We start from the raw sequence: 19,538 nt of genomic DNA on the forward strand, positions 1-19,538 counted from the left end.
CAGAGTTTTTTTGAGTGTGTCTATGGGAAAGTTTGACCTTTCTTCCAGAAGCCCATTTTAGAGGTATCTAAACTGTAAGAAAACAGGGGATGGAGGGATGAACTTACACACTGCAAAGCTCAGTGAGGAGAGCTCTGACAGCTGATTGGAAGGGAGGGGAGGGGAGAGGAGGGGAGGGAAGGGACCTCCCCCCACTTCACACAGTGCACAGGTACAGAGCTGAGGCTGCCAAGCACAGGCTGTGTGCTTGATAAGTCAATGATCTGTGTATACAATGGGCTTTTTTCATCAAAGAAGAAAACTGAGAGCCTTTAAAAGATGAAAAGAGGACTAAATTCTTGCTGGCTCAAAAGCAAAATATTAACCACTTGCCGACCGCCTCACGCCGATATACGTCGGCAGAAGGGCTCGTACAGGCAGAATCACGTACCTGTACGTTGCCCTTTAAGAGGCGGCCAGCGGGCCCACCACAAGCTCCATGAGTCGGGTCGCGGGTCCCGTGGACTCGATCGCCGCAGGGAGGAAGAACAGGGAGATGCTAATGTAAACATCTCCCCGTTCTGCCTAGTGACACCGTCACTGATCTCTGCTCCGTGTGATCAGAGAAGAGATCAATGACGTGTCATACACAGCCACACCCCCCACAGTTAGAAACACGCCCCTAGGACACACTTAACCCCCACATTGCCACCTAGTGGTTAACCCCTTCACTGCCAGTGTCATTTACACAGGAATCAATGCATTTGTATAGCACTGATTGCTGTATAAATGACAATGGTCTCAAAAATGTGTCAAAAATGTCCGATGTGTCCGCCATAATGTCGCAGTCACAATAAAAATTGCTGATCGCCGCCATTTAAAAAAAAAAATATTAATAAAAATGCCATAAAACTATCCCCTATTTTGTAAATGCTATAACTTTTGCGCAAACCAATCAATAAACGCTTATTGCAATTTTTTTTATATATTTTTGGGGGATATTTATTATAGCAAAAAGTAAAAAATAATGCGTTTTTTTTCAAAATTGTCGCTCTTTTTTTGTTTATAGCACAAAAAATAAAAACCACAGAGGTGATCAAATACCACCAAAAGAAATCTCTATTTGTGGGAAAAAAAGGACGCCAATTTTGTTTGGGTGCAACATCGCACGACCACGCAATTGTCAGTTAATGCGACGCAGTGCCGAATCGCAAAAAGTGCTCTGGTCAGTTAATAAGCTTTCTTTTCTTTTTTACTCAAAAATATATTATGAGGGGTCTTCAAAAAGTTTTTGCACTTTTATATTTTCGTTGGAAACAGTGGGGGCGTGAGTAGCAGTATTTGGTCGTGTCTGAGACTGTGATTAGTCTGTTTGGCAAGCTGGCTGACCTTGCAGTTTAGAAAAAGTAATGCATTTTGTTTTTGAAATTCTTAATTATTATTATTATTATTATTCAGGATTTATATAGCGCCAACAGTTTGCGCAGCTTTTTAATAAAAAGAGTTTAAAAAAAAGCGCAGAAACTTTTTGAAGAAACCTTGTAAAAAAAATAAAAATAAATAAAAAATAAAAAAATAATATCTTCATACAAGAATGCTATTCATTTTCCTTTTTATAATTTTTTTTTTAGGGTGTGTGTTATGTAATATATAGAGGAAGAAATCCTTACTGATCTCCTGAGTGAATTTGCGGTTTTTGCCTGATGATGTGGTAAGGGAGCGAGCTGTCTTCTCTCTTCATGGGTTCAGGTGGAGGACTTTTCATTGGAGACCAATAGCAATTCTCACTTAAGGAATGGAGCAAGATTTCAGCAAGCTGCCGACATGCCATCTGGCAAAAAAATAACAGAAAAAAAATAAAATATATAGCATCAGGGAGACAAATGTAATAAACTGCGCACAAAATTCCGTGATCCTGGAATAATCCCCATGGGTATTGTCTGCGTTTTAAACAAATGATCATGTTAAAAGATTGTCTTTTCTAAAACTCTAACCAACACTAAGCCCCCAGTAATAGCTGGGATAATATAAAAATAAATCCCCTTTGGCATCAATAAGTAAATGAAACCAAATACTGTGGTCATAGATGATGTTTAATAGCGATCCTGCCCAACAAACACCGAATGACTACGATAAACACAACGACGTGTTATAAAGCGAGTAAAATAATTATTGAACACGTCACCATTTTTTGGGAGTAAATATATTTGTAAAGCTGCTCGACATGAAATTTTCACCACGTGTCGGTAACTACCCATACAATCCATACAAAGAAACCAAAACAAGTTCAGAAATTAAGTTCTATGTAATAAAATGGAATGACACAGGAAAAAAAGTATTGAACACACTAGAGGCCTAGAGGCGATTCAGTTCGCATTGTGCACTATATAAGTATTTCATTCATTCATTCACACTAACTGAAATGTATTTAAAGTGGAGGGCCACCCTGAAAAACAAAAAAATGTTAAAAATTACAAAAAATCTAAAAAAAAAAATGAAAAAATTATTTTTTTTTTACTTACCAGAAATGCCTGTTGCTAGGCACTTTCTCCTAATCTTCCTCTTCCTCCTCCGCGGAGATCTTCTGTCTTCTGTCTTCGTCGCGGCGTCTTCTGGGTAATGAGTCGCGCTGTGTTCTGGGAACTGTGTGTTCCAGAACACAGCGCGTCCCATTCAGAAAGCGCTGCGGGACTCGCGCATGCGCAGTAGCTGCGGGACTCGCGCATGCGCAGTAGGAAACGGGCAGCGAAGCCATAAGGCTCCGCTGCCTGTTTCCCTTACAAGGGATGGCGGCGCCGGGACCCGAGAGCCGAGGGACGGGTCGGCCTCGGGCGGCCGACATCGCGGGCGCCCTGGACAGGTGAGTGTGTTTATTAAGTCAGCAGCTGCAGTGTTTGCAGCTGCTGACTTTTTTTTTTTTTTTTTTAATAACCGGCCCTCCGCTTTAATACTTCGTACAAAATCCTTTGTTAGTAATGACAGCTGAAAGATACCTCCTGTATGGAGAAACTAGTCGCATTCGTTGTTCAGGTGTGATTTTGGCCCATTCTTCCACACAGACAGTCTTCAAATCTTGAAGGGTCCGTGGGCCTCTTCTATGGACTCTGATCTTTCATTCTTTCCATAGATTTTCTATTGGATTCAAGTCAGGTGATTGGCTGGGCCATTCTAGCAGCTTTATTTTCTATCTTTTAAACCAATTAAGGCTTCATGCACACGAGACGCAGATGCAAACTCTGCTGGACACATGTTTTTAAAAGCTGAAACCGGCGTTTAGAAACGCACGTTTTGCCGTGATTTTTACCGCGATTTGGCTGCGTTTTACCACGTTTGCGTCTAGAAGCGTTTAGTTAAGCTAACATCATAGACCTTCCCCAGCTCAAAAAAACAGTATTCCCGTATGTCCACTTGCCCCGTCACCTGCCACGTCACCTGCCAGGTCACTTGCCACATCACCTGCCACGTCACCTGCCATGTCACTTGCCACGTCACCTGCCAGGTCACTTGCCACGTCACCTGCCACGTCACCTGCCGCAAGTTGTGGATTGTCCACTTGCCACTTCACTTGCCATGTCACCTGCCACAAGTTGTGGATTGTCCACTTGCCACGTCACCTGCCAGGTCACTTGACACGTCACCTGCCACAAGTTGTGGGTTGTCCACTTGCCATTTCACCTGCCATGTCACTTGCCACAAGTTGTGGATTGTCCACTTGCCAAGTCACTTGCCACTGCCATGTCACTTGCCACAAGTTGTGGATTGTCCACTTGCCACGTCACCTGCCACGTCAACTGTCACAAGCTGTGGATTGTCCACTTGCCACGTCACCTGCCACAAGTTGTGGATTGTCCACTTGCCACGTCACCTGCCACGTCGCTTGCCACAAGTTGTGGATTGTCCACTTGCCATGTCACCTGCCACGTCACCTGCCACAAGTTGTGGATTGTCCACTTGCCACATCACTTGCCACTTCACCTGCCACATCATTTGCTACAAGTTGTGGATTGTCCACTTGCCACATCACTTGCCACCTGCCATGTCACTTGCCACATGTTGTGGATTGTCCACTTGCCACCTACCATGTCACTTGCCACATGTTGTGGATTGTCCACTTGCCACCTGCCATGTCACTTGCCACATGTTGTGGATTGTCCACTTGCCACCTACCATGTCACTTGCCACAAGTTGTGGATTGTCCACTTGCAATTGCAATTGTTTAAAATATTTTTTTAATGGTTTTTCATCATTTGCAATCATTTTTGAGATTTTTTAATGTAAAAAAAATAGGTCACCTTTAAAAACGCTTATAAAAACAAAAACACGGCAAAACGTGGTAGCGGCGTTTTGCCGCGTTTTGCGTTTGAAACGTGGAAACTTTTGCGTCTGAACCCATTTTTTTGCTTCTGGAAAAACAAGGTTAAACGCAACTGCATAAAAATGAGACTGTGTACATGGACACATAGGATAACATTGAATGAGTTCAGGGGCAGTTGAAAAAAGTGTCCAACTGCCTCTGAACAGGCGTTTAACAGCATCTTGTGTGCATGAGGCCTAAGAGTCTCCTTGGCTTTGTGTTTGGGATTGTTGTCTTGCTGAAATGTCCACCCTCCTTTCATCTTCATCATCCTGGTAGATGGCAGATTTTTATCAAGAATGTCTTGGTACATTTTTCCATCTATCCTTCCTTCAATCAAATGACGTTTTCCGGTACCGTATGCTGAAAAACAGCCCCACACCGTGATGTTCCCACCTCCAAACCTCACTGTTGGTATTGGGGTGTTTTTGGGGTGATGTGCCACCTGACTTCCAAACATGGTGTGTATTATGGCATCCAAAGAGTTTAATTTTGGTCTCATCTGACCAGACTATATTCTCCCAGTATTTCACAGGCTTGTCTAAATTTTGTGCAGCAAACTTTAAACAAGCTTCAGCATGCTTTTTTTCTTCAGCAATGGAGTCTTGCGTGGTGAGCGTGCATACAGACCATGGCGGTTGAGTGCATTACCTATTGTTTTCTTTTAAACAATTGTACCTGCAAATTCCAGGTCTTTCTGAAGCTCTCCACAAGTGGTCCTTGGCTCTTGGACAACTCTTCTGATAATTCTTTTCACTCCCCTGTCAGAAATCTTGCAAGGAGCAGCTGGTCATGGCTGGTTTATGGTGAAATGATGTTCTTTCCACTTCTGGATTATGGCCCCAACAGTGCTCACTGGAACATTCAGAAGTTTAGAAATCCTTCTGCAACCAATGCCATCAGTATGTTTTGCAACAATAAGGTTGCAAAGGTCTTGAGAGAGTTCTTTGCTTTTACCCATCACGAGATGTTTCTACTGTGACACCTTTTTATAGGCCATCAGTTGAGACTGAATAAGCCGATATTAATTTGCACTGACAAGGGGATTGCTTTCTAATTACTGATAGATTTAAGCTGGTGTTTTGGCTTTCCGTGCCTTTTTTCACCCCCCTTTCTTCATGTGTTCAATATGTGTTTTTCCCTGTATAATTCCATTTTATTACACAAAACTTAAAGTGATTGTAAAGGCAGAAGGTTTATTATCCTAATGCGATCTATGCATTAAGATTAGGGATGGGCCGACCATCACCCAGTTTGGTTCGCACCAGAACATATCGAACAGGCAAAGAATTCGGCAGAACACATGAACACTGTTAAAGCCTATGGGACATGAACACGAATAAGTAAAAAGTAATAATTTTAAAGGCTTATATGCAAGTTAATGTCATAAAAAGCGTTTGGGGACCTGGGTCCTACCCCAGGGGACATGTATCAATGCAAACAAAAGTTTTAAAAACTGCCATTTTTTCGGGAGCAGTGATTTTAATAATGATTAAAGTGAAACAATAAAAGTGAAATATTCCTTTAAATTTCGTACCTGGGGGTGTCTACAATACGCCTGTAAAGTGGGGCATTTTTCCCGTGTTTAGAACAGTCCCTGCACAAAATGAAATTTCGAATGGAAAAAAGTAATTTAAAAGTACTTGCGGCTATAATGAATTACTGGTCCCAGCAATATAGATAAGAGGTAATTGAAAAAAAACGGCATGGGATCCCCCCAGCCCATTACCAGGCCCTTTGGGTCTGGTATGAATATTAAGGGACACCCTGAACCAAAATTAAAAAAAAAGAAATTCCATACCAGGCCCTTCAGGTCTGGTATGGATATTAAGGGGAACCCCATGCTAAAATTAAAAAAAAATGGCGTGGGGGTCCCCCTCAAAATCCATACCAGACCCTTCAGGGATGTGGGGAGGACCCCAGCAAACCAGGTTCGATATGTTTGTTATTTATTTATATATTTTTAAAAACAAACCTTTAGTATCACTTTAAAGAGGAAGTAAACCCTGATGGGTTTACTTCCTCTTTGTCTCCCTGCAAAGGTAAAGCATAATGGACTACAATGCATCGCATAGTAGTCCATTATGTGTCACTTACCTGACACAGGAGCCAGCGAAGTCACCGCTGTCCCCTGTAGTTCCGAGCGTCCATCTTCTTGGTGGGTCTCGCTGCTCCGGTGCTGTAATTCGCCGGAGCAGCGATGATGTCACTCCCGCGCATGCGCGCGCCGCGATCTGCGGCTTGCCCAGTGCGCCTGTGCGCCGCTGTCTACGGTGCATGCGCCGTAGACAGCGGTGGCTGTCTTCAGGTAAATATCTTCTAAACCGTATAGGTTTAGGAGATATTTCTTGGACCTACAGGTAAGCCTTAATCTAGGCTTACCTGTAAGTCAAAGTGGTTTGTAAGGGTTTACAACCACTTTAAGTCTTCTTCAGGGTTGCCTTGGCAAAATTCCTAAAAATTTATCAAAGGTTGTATACAAGCCAGCAGGTGGATGAAGCCTGCCTTATGGTTACACAAAGCTACAGGTTTTCATTATGCACCATTACGACTTTCTAGACACCGGCATCCTAACAACCAATCAGTTGATAAGGAGGAAGTCTGTTGCCTCCGTAGCATCCTTGTTTGACCCTCCTGTGCCTCTCTCCTCTCAGTACTTGGATCACATTAGCTGAGTGGTGGGGAGACATTGAGGGAGATGAGAAAAATTTGTAATACTGCTCAGTACTAGTATGCAAAAGTGTATTTGCTTTGGGAAAAAAAAAAACACCTCTATCATTGGGTGTCCTACTTGTGTGGATGTTGCTGCATTATGTTTACATTTTAGAATGGGGTGCCTCAAGACTGTCCGTAATTTTAAAGGGTACCTTGAGATTGTCTATAGTTTTAAAGGGTGCCTCGACTGAAAAAACATTGAGAAAATAGGATTTTTTGTACTCAGCGTAAAATCCTTTTCTCTGTAATTCACCGACCGACACAGCTCCTTTCTTAGCCATTGGGTTGCTATGACCACCAATAGGAGAATACTAGGCATTAGTTGTTATACAACACTCAGAACTCTTTAGTTACGCCCAGGGGGCAGTCCCTTGGGCAACAACTCTCCAGCCTGCCATGCAGTCATCAGTACGTCAACAAGCAGTATAACGTAAAGAGAAAAAAGAGGGGCGGGTGCTGTGTCGGTCGGTGAATTACAGAGAAAAAGATTTTACAATGAGTACAAAAAATCCTATTTTCTCTTATATTCACCGACCGACACAGCTCCTCTCTTAGCCATTGGGACGTCCCCAAGCAGTGCCAAACGAGGGGTGGGAAAAACAGCATAGAAAACTTCATCCACCATGGCAAGTGGGAACTAGTGAAACTTTACCCACAAAAAACAACAGTGCGTGGAGAGATCCACCACAAAACCAGGGTACCCTCAACAGGAGTGACTACCCACAACCGCACCAAAACTGCGGAATGTAATGCAACAGCTCATTAACTTAACGGTACTGCGTTTTTAGCGAAAAAACAGGAAAAAAGAAAATATATTGCATATTTAATTGCAACTATACGGCCGCCTGCAAAACTTTGCGGCCAAAACAGGCATCAGCCGATGCACTGACGTCTACCTTGTAGAACTTGGTAAACGTGTGGAAAGACGACCACGTCGCCGTTTTACATACCTGAGTGACAGACGCTTGGTGTCGAAAGGCCCAAGATGTTCCGATTGCCATTGTGGAGTGGGCCGTGACCGGAAAGGGGGGCCCCTGCCCCTTCAAGGCGTGTACTACAATCTGTCTGATCCACCTGTAAATGGTGGCCGACGAGACCGCCATGCCTTTCTTGGGACCAGCCACCAAAACAAACAGTGAGCCTGACTTCTGAAAGGGAGCAGTGCCAGACAAATACACCTTTAGAGCCCAAACCACGTCCAGAGCGTGAAAGGCCACTTCCTTAGGGTGCTTCGGGTTAGGACACAGGGATGGTAATACAATGTCCTCATTGATATGAAAAGCCGAGACCACCTTCGGTAGAAAAGACGGTTGCGGACACAACACCACCTTATTCTTGTGGATAACCAAATAAGGAAACTTGCAAGACAAAGCCGCCAGTTCAGAAACCCTCCTGGCCGATGTGATGGCCACTAGAAAGACCACTTTCTGAGAAAGAGTCAACAGAGGAATCGCCCTGATATTTTCAAACAGCGGTTTTTGAAGCGCCGATAACCCCAGGTTCAAATCCCACGGAGGTAACGGTGGACGCACCGGAGGGACTACATGTCGCACCCCCTGAACAAAGGTACTCACTAATGAGTGAGCCACCAGGGGTCACTGAAAAAAGACAGCCAAGGCTGATATTTGCCCTTTAATGGTGCTTAATGCCAATTTCTGGTCTACTCCTTGCTGAAGAAACAGCAGGATCCTGGATATAGAAAAGGAGCACGGATGCCATCCTTTATCCTCACACATGGAGATGTAAGCCTTCCAGGTACGATGATATATCTTCCAAGAAGAAGATTTCCGCTCTCCCTCAACATAGTTGGGATCACTGAGCCCGATAGACCCCGGTTCCTCAACACCTGGCTCTCAATAGCCATGCCGTTAAAGCCAGCGATGGTAAAGCAGGATGGAGAATCCGACCTTGAGCCAGAAGGTCCTCTCGTAACGGCAGTCGCCATTGGGGCGTCCGCCACCAGGGGCACTAGGTCTGTGTACCAAGGATGCGGAGACCAAGCTGGGGCAATCAGCATTACTGGGATCCCCTCGACTTCCACTCTGTGAAGCAGACGTGGTAACAGTTTCAGTGGAGGAAAGGCGTAGATTAGCTGGAACTGATCCCACGGAGCCACCAGTGCATCTGATGCATCTGTCCACGGATGTCTTCTACTGGACACGAATCTCGGCACCTTCAGATTGAGACAGGAGGCCAGAAGATCCACGTCTGGTGTGCCCCACCTCAGGCACAGTAGCCTGAATACCTCCGGATGCAACGCCCATTCTCCTGGGTCCAGCATCTGGCGACTCAGATAGTCTGCCTGCCAGTTCCCCACTCCCGGGATGTAAATGGCCTACAGGTACATGCGCTCTGCCCACCAAAGTATGTGAGCGGCCTCCCGTGTGGCGGCTGAGCTTCTTGCTCCCTCTTGGCGATTGACGTATCCCACAGCCGTGGCATTGTCTGACTGGATCCTGATCGGACGCCCCTGAAGTCTCATCGACCATGTGGAGAGGCACAGCCTGATCACTCTTAGTTCGAGCAGATTGATTGGCAACTTGGATTCTTCTGTCGACCAAAGGCCCTGAGCCGACTGAACCCCCATCACTCCACCCCAGCCGGCTAGGCTGGCGTCCGTTGTGATCACTGTCCACTTCAGAGGTAGGAATGACTTCCCAGACTGAATCACCGGGGACTTCAGCCACCAGATCAGGGAATCTCTGACTGACTGGCTCACCTGGATCTGTCGATCCAGGGACAGCTGAGATTTGTCCCATTTTGACAAAATCTCCTTCCGCAGGATTCTGGTGTGGAACTGGGCATATGGTACTGCATCAAAGGAGGCTACCATGAGTCCCAGGACTCACATGCAGAAGCGGAGCGGTTCCTCAGCAGTTTTACCGAGGATCTGAGTCTGCAGTTTGTCTGAAGGGAGAAAAACTCTCGCTTCCCTGGAGTCCAGCAGCAAGCCCAAGTACTCCAGACGCTGGGTTGGTACAATCACCGACTTCTTTAGGTTCAACAGCCACCCAAAATTCTTGCAGGGTCTGCATGGTGATCGCCACATCCTCCTCTAATTCTGAAGTGGAAGATGCCCTCAGGAGGAGATCATCTAGGTATCTCATGATCGCAATCCCACATTGCCGCAGCAACACCAAAACTGGAGCCATATACCTTGGTAAAGACTCGAGGGGCTGATGCCCGACCAAAAGGAAGAGCTGCAAACTGGTAGTGGGCTTCCACGACTGCAAAGCACAGAGACTTTTGATGCCGAAAGCAAATGGATATGTGCAGGTATGCATCCTGGATGTCTAAGGACGCCAGGGAGTCCCCTTGAAGGAGTGCAGCGACTACTGAGTGAACTGATTCCACCCTGAACCTCTGCACTTTCACAAAGTGATTGAGGGCTTTTAGGTCCAAGATTGGACGTACCCCTTCCTTCTTGGGAACTACAAACAGATTTGAGTAGAATCCTTGGAAACGCTCCGATTCCGGAACCGGTATAACCACCCCACAACTCAGCAGGTCCCTTACTGCCCCCAAGAGGGCCTCCCGGCGAGCCAGGGATATGGGTATGCTGGTGGCCAAGAGAGAAACTCTATCTTGTAGGCTGAGGAAATCAGATCGCAAACCCATTGGTCGGATAGCCGAGAGGACCACTGGGCTGCAAACTCTCGAAGGCAACTCCCCACCCGAGACATGGGTGGGGGCAAACCTTCATGTGGTAGCACTTTTGTTTGCAGGCTTACGGTTCCAGGGACGTTTTTGTCCTTCCATAGTCGTCCTGTCGGGCTGGGGACGCTTAGCCGAAGCTCCGGGTAAACGAAAAAGCCGTTTGTGAGCGGTAAAAGAGGGCCCTTGCCTACGGCGTGGCTCCTTAGCCTTCCTGGCCTGTGGGAGTAGGGTACTCTTACCACCAGTGGCATTTTTAATAATGTCATCCAAAGTTTCTCCAAAGAGCCGGTCGCCAAGGAAGGGAAGATCCCTCAGGGCTTTTTTGGATTCCTGGTCAGCAGATCAGCATTTCAACCAAATCAGGCGCCTCAGTACCACTGCTGATACTGAAGCCCTGGATAACAGAGGAAGAGTATCCAGGGCCACGTCACAAATGTACTGAAGGCCTTGCACTAGTTGGTCTGCCAGTTCCATGCAGACAGGAGAAGCCCGTTGCTCTCCCAATTCGCGGTGCAACCGTTTTGCCCACTCAGTTAGTGTCTGTGACACAAGTGCGGATGCCAGTACTGGTCGCACGGCTGACCCCACAACCGAAGGAGCCAACCACTTCTTGAGAAGGCTTTCCTCAAAGGGGTAATGTACCGTCATGGATTTGGGGACCGAAAAGGTCCATTGCGGGCGACCACATTCCTTGTAAATTAACTTGTCAAAATAAGTCAGATACCGGAACATCTTTGGTTAATGTGCTAGCTTGCGGGACCCAAAGGGGACCGCTAAATCAGCAGAGGGATCTGCTGGCTCCTGAATCTTCAGGGTGTCACGCACAGCTGTGATAATTGCTCCAACAAGCGCTCAGTTGTGCACGGACAGGGACTCATCTTCACTGTCCAAACGGTCCTGGTCAGGGTCATCTGACAAGACAGAGCAGGGGTCACCAGCCTCAGCAGAACCCGAGTCTGCATGAGAGTTCTCCCCAGAGGAGAGGAGGGGGAGGGCAGGGGCCGCTTTTTTGCACCCTTTTTCCCACGTGCCGCCTCCATCTTGGCAACGAAATAATTGAGGATCGCCGCCAGGGTGTCCATGGGCACTGCACAGTCCACAGATGACCCGGTTGCAATTGCCTGGATTTCGGGGGAAGAAACACCAGTTTCTGAAGCCATGCTGACCCTACCCTGTCTGCCACCCGAAGGGGACTCAGGACAGTGACAGTCCCACCTTCCTTACTGCCAATGGCTGAGGGGCTCTTTCCCGCCGGACTCACCACCCTGAGGAGTTCTACTCTATTCAGCAGGTAGTGCCTGTAGTCCCTGTTGGCTGCCAGGTGCAGAGGAAACAGTGCTGTGTCTGTGGAAACAGCTGCAAATGGCGCTAAAACCGCTCTGAAGTGTGCTCAGGCTTCAAGAAAATGGCCGCCCAGCGTCCAGCACAAGGACATAAAATACAGGGAAAATGGCTGTGAGAGCACAGGAGCACATGCTGCCGCTAGAGAACCCCCCAAAAAAGTGTTCAGGCTTCAAGAAAATGGCCGCCGGTGTCCTGTATAGGAACAATCACCAGGGAAATGGCCGCTAAAGCCCAGGAAAGCATGCTGCCCTTGCCCACAGCTAAAATGGCCGCAGAAAGCAGCTCCATGAGGTACATGGAGAAAACAATTGCGGTGAGCACAGCGCTGCGCAGGACACCAGCATGGCCTCACAGACACCTTCCAGGGGCAGGACACACCTAGTCAGCGCAACCCCCCCCAGATGAGAGCCCCCCCCAGAGAGCCCCTGCATAAACACACACACACAACGCTCAGCAGCATCCCCAGATGAAAGGGGGGAGGGAGAGGGGGACAGGGAGAGAAGAGAGGGAGGTGAGGGACCCCAAAATCGACCTCCCTGGGAATGCCCAGCTACTCAGCCCCGCCGAGGCAGGGAGAGCTGTACTTACCAGTCCTGAAGAGCTGGGAGACATTCCATCACAGACCCACTCACTGATCAGTACAGGGTGGATGCTGGCCCGGCATACTGTAACGCAGACATCAGCAGCCTGGTCATATGTATGTCCCGGAGCATAAAAGCTCATCAACCACCTCTAGAGCTGAGGTTTCATTGTGGCCTGCCTAGCGCGTAGCTGCGGCCTGCACACACTTGATGGCCGGACTGGGGAGACTACAAGGATAAGAGTATCCTGCCTGTCACCCAGCCGGCTGTTGATAGCAGATCACAGGATCAATCATCTTGCACAAAAAGTCACGCTTCTGCAGAAAAAAAGCACAGACCGATAGGCCCGCAGGGTTCCTAGGTCCATCTCCTTCACTAGGCAAAATAAAAAACTGATGACTGCATGGCAGGCTGGAGGGTTGTTGCCCAAGGGACCGTCCCCTGGGTGGAACTAAAGAGTTCTGAGTGTTGTATAACAACTAATGCCTAGTATTCTCCTAGTGGTGGGCATAACAACCCAATGGCTAAGAGAGGAGCTGTGTCGGTCGGTGAATATAAGAGAAATACCGGTTAAGGATAATGTGAGCAAGCACATATCTGATTATATGTGGTATATATTCTGTGTCAGTTCACAATAAAGTCAGTTCCAATTTGCACCTAAGATAGTGTCATCTAGTTCTTGGATGCAATTCTCAGCTATAATACGCGGTTCCTGGTTCCAGAGTGGAGGAAGCACCCAGGCAGGGTGCTAGGCGGTCCGTCAAACCTTCTCATCCAGGAAATGAGGTGGGCTCTGACTTGCTGAAGCTTCTAATACACACATACATACACACAAACCCACAGTGTGCAGTGAAATTAGAGGAAGAAATTTCATTCCAGGAGAGGAGCTGTACTATTGTGTACAGCAGGAGGGAAGGCTGGAGTTCAGCTCTATTCCTAAAAATGGTTTCATTTATTTCCTAGACAAAGATACATCATCAATGTTTCTATAAGGTGTTGTGTGGGATTTACAATTTGAATTTGAGTTTGTCCCCCACCTCGTGCTGTTCTGTGTACATTAGGAGGATTTCGATGACAGTGACACTGATGCTACGATACGGACTATCATCTCAGTAGAAGACTATGGTGGATGAGTACTGAAGGTCCACCAGGGGATCACTTTCTCCAGTAACAGCTCACAATTATACAACATTATATAGAATCACCCTGGGCAATTACTGCTGGAAGAGAGAGCAGATTGCGGGATAATGCAGAGTTCCTGGAGCACACTATGACACGTCGTATTCCAAAGAACTTCATTAAATATGTTCCAAATTTTCCGACTCATAGAAAGCTGTGTGTGCGTGTTAAAGAAATTGTCTATAAAATAGTTAAAGGGAAAAAGAACCAAACTACCGCAACACAAATTACAAGTTGGTATGTTGTGTAAGGCCCCGTTCAGGTATGGGCTCATTTACACTTGCTTCGGCTTCAACACACATTAACGGCTACTTTACACTTGCTCCAAAACAAGGCTTCGGACAGGCTTTGTTAAAGCTCTCTGAATGCCAGTCAAAGCTCCTGTCACTAAATAAAATGGTTAGCTTAAAGTCCTGTTTACACCTTGCTTTTGCTTTGCTTTGGCTTATAATCAAAAATTATACCCCAGGTCGCTTTAGATGTGCTTCAAAGCGTCTTCAAAACCTCCATAGAAGTCTATGGCAAAGCTCGATTGAAGCCCCAACAAAGCCCCACAAAGCCTCACCAAGGACCCACCAAAGCCCCATCAACGCTCCACCAAAGCCCTAATCGAAGCTCCACCAAAGCCCCATTGGAGCTCCACCAAAGTTCCACCAAAGCCTCATTGAAAGCACCAAGCATACAGAAGGTGTAAACAGGACTGTAAGCTAACCACTTTATTTAGTGACACGGGGTTTGACTGACGTTCAGAGAGCTTTAACAAAGCGTATCCAAAGCCTTGTTTTGAAGCAAGTGTAAACTAGCCCTAAGCGAGTTGGAATCACACGTTTTGCAGAGATTTGGGGATTCCAAATTGTGGCAAAAATATGTGACACATTTCTTAATGGCACCGCAAATGCAGTGCGATTCTGCCACGATTGTTGCAAGGAAGAGGAGCTTCTTTTGGGTGACAAACGCTTATTCACTTCAATTGGCTGCCCTATGCGAGAAACACAGACTTCAGAACCATGAGCAGGAACACTCATTACTGCAACGCAATATCTGAATGGAGCCTAAGGGCTGGTTCACACCACAATTTCTGTGTTCCAGATACATTTCTGTTGAACTAGTCCTAAAGGTGTTTTACTAATAACCCTTATGTTTTTGTTTTTTTGAAGAGCAGAACATTGACCGCCATTTTGGACAACGTAAAAAGTAAAAAAAAAAATTAAAAAAAGTTACAGTAAACCTTTAGGCTTTTATTTTAGCACTTTCAGCAGTTGATTTAATCGCTTACTGAGTATGAAGCCTTTATCTTTTAATCCTTGGCTATGTTCCAGTTTAGGCTGGTGCCAGGATTGCTGACCCAGGTTTCCTATTTCAGGTGGCTCCTTTCTCTTGCAACATTCTGTGGAGCCACCCCTGTATGCAGGTACTATTGGTATGTTTCATAATGGTGGAGTTAAGCTTTTGAAGGAACCAAATGTTATAATTTCTATCAAAATCCCCCTCCCCCCCAAAAAAGAGGGGGTGTTAATCACTAAAACAAGGGGCAAAGATATGCAAATCGTTCCTTTATGCTCCAGGCCAGTGGTCTCCAAACTCTGGATGCAGCCTCTTGCCTTTATCCAGCCCTTAAAGCACTATTGCTCCCACTGACACCAATGATGAGGCACACTTCTTCCCATTGATATCAATAATGGGACAGTATTCATTCCACCAACACCAATACAGTTGCCAATAATACTAATATCAATCAAGGGGCACTATTCCTTCTACTAATATTAGTGATGGGGCAATATTTTTTCCACTGACACCAATGATGGGGTACTAATCCTCCCATTCATACCACTGGTGAGGCACTATTCTTCCTATTGATACCAATAATGCAGAACTTTTCCTCCCACTAACACTAATGATAGGGCACTACTCTTCATACTGTTACCAATGATAGGGAACTATATCTACCAGTGATATCCATAAAGGGGCACTATTCCTCCCACTCACACCAACAGTGGGACACTATTCCTCCCATTGATATCAATCAAGGGGCACTATTCCTCCTACTAGTATCAGTGATGGGCTACTATAAGGCTATACCTTCCATTGACACCAATGATGGGGTACTATTCTTCCCATTGATACCACTGGTGCGGCACTATTCCTCCCACTTCTCTTTATACTGTTACCAATGATGGAGCACTATACCTCCCAGTGATATCAGTGAAGGGGCACTATTACTCCCATTGACACCAACAATTGGGGCACTATTCCTCCCACTGACACCAATAATGGGATAAAGGGGTACTATTTCTTCCACTAATACCAGTGACGGGGATTGTTTATACAAACTGATGTCAAGGTATTTCCTACCCTCACTGGCCACAGTCTGGCCCCGCTAAGGTCTGACGGACAGTAAACTGGTCCTTTATTTAGAGCAAGATGTGGCCCGCCATGTCTTGCTCTGAGATGGCGGGTCGGCAAGCCAAGATTGTGGGTTCTCTCTGAGCATTAGTGCGAAGAACGGAGCCACCGCTAGAGGAAGCAGAGCCGATGCTTCCTATATAGCGCCGGCTCCTTTACAGGCAGAGTGATACCAAATGTACTCCGCCCATGACAGGAAACATCGTCTCAGTTCTCTACTGTAGCTGCATGCTTCTGTCACATTTATGCTCGGGATGGCGGGTCGGGAGACAGGAACCTGCAATCTGGGACAGCAGCCACCAGTATCAGTACCATTACCAGCCAGCAGTAGTAGTACCAACCAACAGTCCCAGTACCAACCAGCAGTACCAGTACCAACCAGCAGTACCAGTACCAGCCAGCAGTACCAGTACAAACCAGCAGTACCAATCATCAGTATTAATACCCGCCAGCAGTACCAGTACCCACCATCCGTACCAGTCATTAGTAGTAGCCAGCAGTATAAACCAGCAGTATCAGTACCAGCCAGCAGTACCCGCCAGTAGTACCAGTACCAGCCACTAGTATTAGTACCAGTACCCGCCAGCAGTACCAGTACCCACCAGCAGTACTAGCTAGCAGTACCAGTCAGCAGTACCCACCAGCAGTACCAGCCAGCTGTAGGAATCCTGAGGAAGAAGTGAAGATTGAAGTCAGCTGAGAAGCAGGTAAACCGCTGTACATCAGTGTGAAAGCAGCCTTAGGCCCCTTTCATATGATCGGTCTGATTGGGTCCGCCTGTCTGTTTTTCAGGTGGACTCTCCATTCCCCTCTACAGAGCGGCAGATATAAACAGACTTGTGTCCATTTACACCCGCTTATTTGCAATCCGATCTCCTTAAAAAAAAAAAAAAAAAAGGAGGATCTGTCCTCTTCTGTCTGGGTGGATCGGAGGGCCCTTAGGGTAGAGCGGGCTGCGTCCGGGTCTGCTCTATATATGCAGAGTGGACACAGAACACATTCCCTCTTTACGCTCATTGCGGCCCGTTACCAAGTCGATAAAGTGGCCCTCGCTCCTCAAAAGGTTGGACACCCCTGCTCTAGACCAACTGTCCATCTAAAGCCCCATATTTACAGCACAGATATTATAGCTCAATTTATAGCAAGCTTCTTACAGCTGTTTATAGCTGGTCTCAGCTTCGTCAAAGGCAGGATAAATAAAGTCTATCTGCAATTTCAGATGTTAAATGTTGAGGAATAATTATTAGTTATCTTGAAGTTTAACCCATGGAAACCAAATATAAGTATTTTTTTCCCCCTTTTTGAAATCCACAGCATTTTATTCTAAATTAGTTGTGTTTTCTATTTCATTGGAATGGCTTTGTGATTTTAGGAACATTTGTAGATTTCCATCATATCCATCGGTCCTCTGAGTAAGGAAGATCTCCAGGTATAAGCTGTTTAAGGACAGGCCGCTGTCCCACCCTCCATCTTTCCCGGTGAGCCATCTACCTGTCTATGGTCATCATATTACTCATCTTAGACCCATCTATAGGAGGCCAATCCTGTAATAGGATTTCATCTCAGCAATCTTTCAGCAAATCTCATGATTTCATTGTCTGATAAACTTGCCACCAAAAGAATATACAAATCTGGATATCACCTGAAGGTATGGAACAGCAGGGAAGTACAAATGTAAAAGACACAACAAAAATTACTTTTGGGTACAATTTTCAGTAATAACTCAAAATGAGTACTCCCTAAAAAGAAAAACTATATATATATATATATATATATATATATATATATATATATATATATATATATAATATATATTATATTATAGTATATATATATATATATATATATATATATATATCTCAAATGCACATATATTTGTTCTACAAATATTTATATACATTAGTTCTGTGGCAATGGGAGAAATGTTACTAGGCAGTGTGGCCATTAGATGGAGCCAATGATCATAGTAAACAAGTATTTATTTCCTTTGATCCTCAGCTCCATCTAGTGGTCATAATGCGGTATTTTCCTGATCCACGCTATTCCTATAACTGAAGAACATCCCACCCAGAGAGTAATCTAATAGCATTCAATTTTGCCGACATTCTCAGACAACAAAGCTGTCCTGCAGATGGACTAGAGCGTTGAGATGACCATTTACCACAAAACTGCTTATAAAAGTGTGAGCTGAAGTTTGGCTTCAATTTGTTAGATCTAAATCTGCTAATACATCTAACACTCCACCCCTCCCAGATATACAAAGCTGTCCAAAGGTGCCCCTGTTCTCCTTCATCCAGAGTGGGGACACTCTAAAACAGGAGGTGTGTTACTGGACAGATCACCTGGTGAAAACAGAGGGATAAAAGCCTACGCAAAGTAAACCAATGCAGCCACCGCATCCAACGATTGGTAAGCTATAATATAAATATATGTATGTATTTAGAAAACGGGACAATAAAGGAAAAGTCCAGGGATTGCTGCACTTAAAAATTTATTGTAGACAATTCACATGTAATAAATTACATATTGTTCCAAATACGACAGTTTCGGGCTATACAGCTTACACCCTTCTTCAAGTAGGAACAAGAGATACAATGGCAATATTCTTACATACTTTTATATTGTTAAATTTCACACCAGGAATAAATTAGATATCAATTTAACAACCAATCAATACAAAATATCATAATTACTTCATCCTAAATCCCAGAGTGAAGATGTAAAGTGGATGTAATCCCACTGATGTCATAATGTAGAGTATAAGATTTCCTATCATTTGAGCCCAGTCTTGCCACAAAGAGTTAATCCAGCTCTGAGCAATCCTCATTTAATTATTCAGTGACTTAAATCTTGACAAACAGAGAAAAACTTTGTCAAATCCTCCCCCTTGCTGTGAGTGACAGGTGATTTACATATCTCGTGCACTAGCCTAAGAGACATGCATTATTTTTTAATTCCCTCCCACTCCTTTCTTCTGCTGCTCTGCAAGGATTAGATGTTCCCCACATCAGCATGATTTGGCATGCTGAAGTCATGTGGTTACTTTCATGTCTTTTCACCGGATGTTAGAGATCATAGCAGAAGTTCAGTGTAAGAAATACACAGGAGAAAATGCATATTGACAAGGTGAGTGTGGAGGTGGGCGGGGAGTCTACTGACATCACGACTCCACCCACCGAGCCCTGGAAAACAGACCCACCCACAGAATCTGCAGTTTTTCGGGTCTCATAACAGACAGAGGGGAGACATTTCACAGGTAAAGATACATGCAGGAGGCCTGTATATCCTTCTAGATGGCAGTAGTTTAGAAAGGATGACATTGGGTT

General features: G+C 45.5%; 1 protein-coding gene across 1 annotated transcript in view; it reads right to left on the reverse strand.

The window, feature by feature from the left end:
* TTC7A (tetratricopeptide repeat domain 7A) overlaps positions 1 to 19,538 on the reverse strand; it is a 544,118-nt gene that overhangs the window by 398,261 nt on the left and 126,319 nt on the right. Inside the window, exon 7 of the mRNA XM_077485633.1 lies at positions 1,650 to 1,810. Within this exon, the coding sequence (XP_077341759.1) occupies positions 1,650 to 1,810 (161 nt within the window). The remainder of the gene's footprint in view (positions 1 to 1,649; positions 1,811 to 19,538) is intronic.

Source organism: Lithobates pipiens, unplaced genomic scaffold, assembly GCF_037356315.1.
Source record: "Lithobates pipiens isolate NorthernLeopardFrog02 unplaced genomic scaffold, aLitPip1_a1.2 Scaffold_18, whole genome shotgun sequence".
NCBI lineage: Eukaryota > Metazoa > Chordata > Amphibia > Anura > Ranidae > Lithobates > Lithobates pipiens.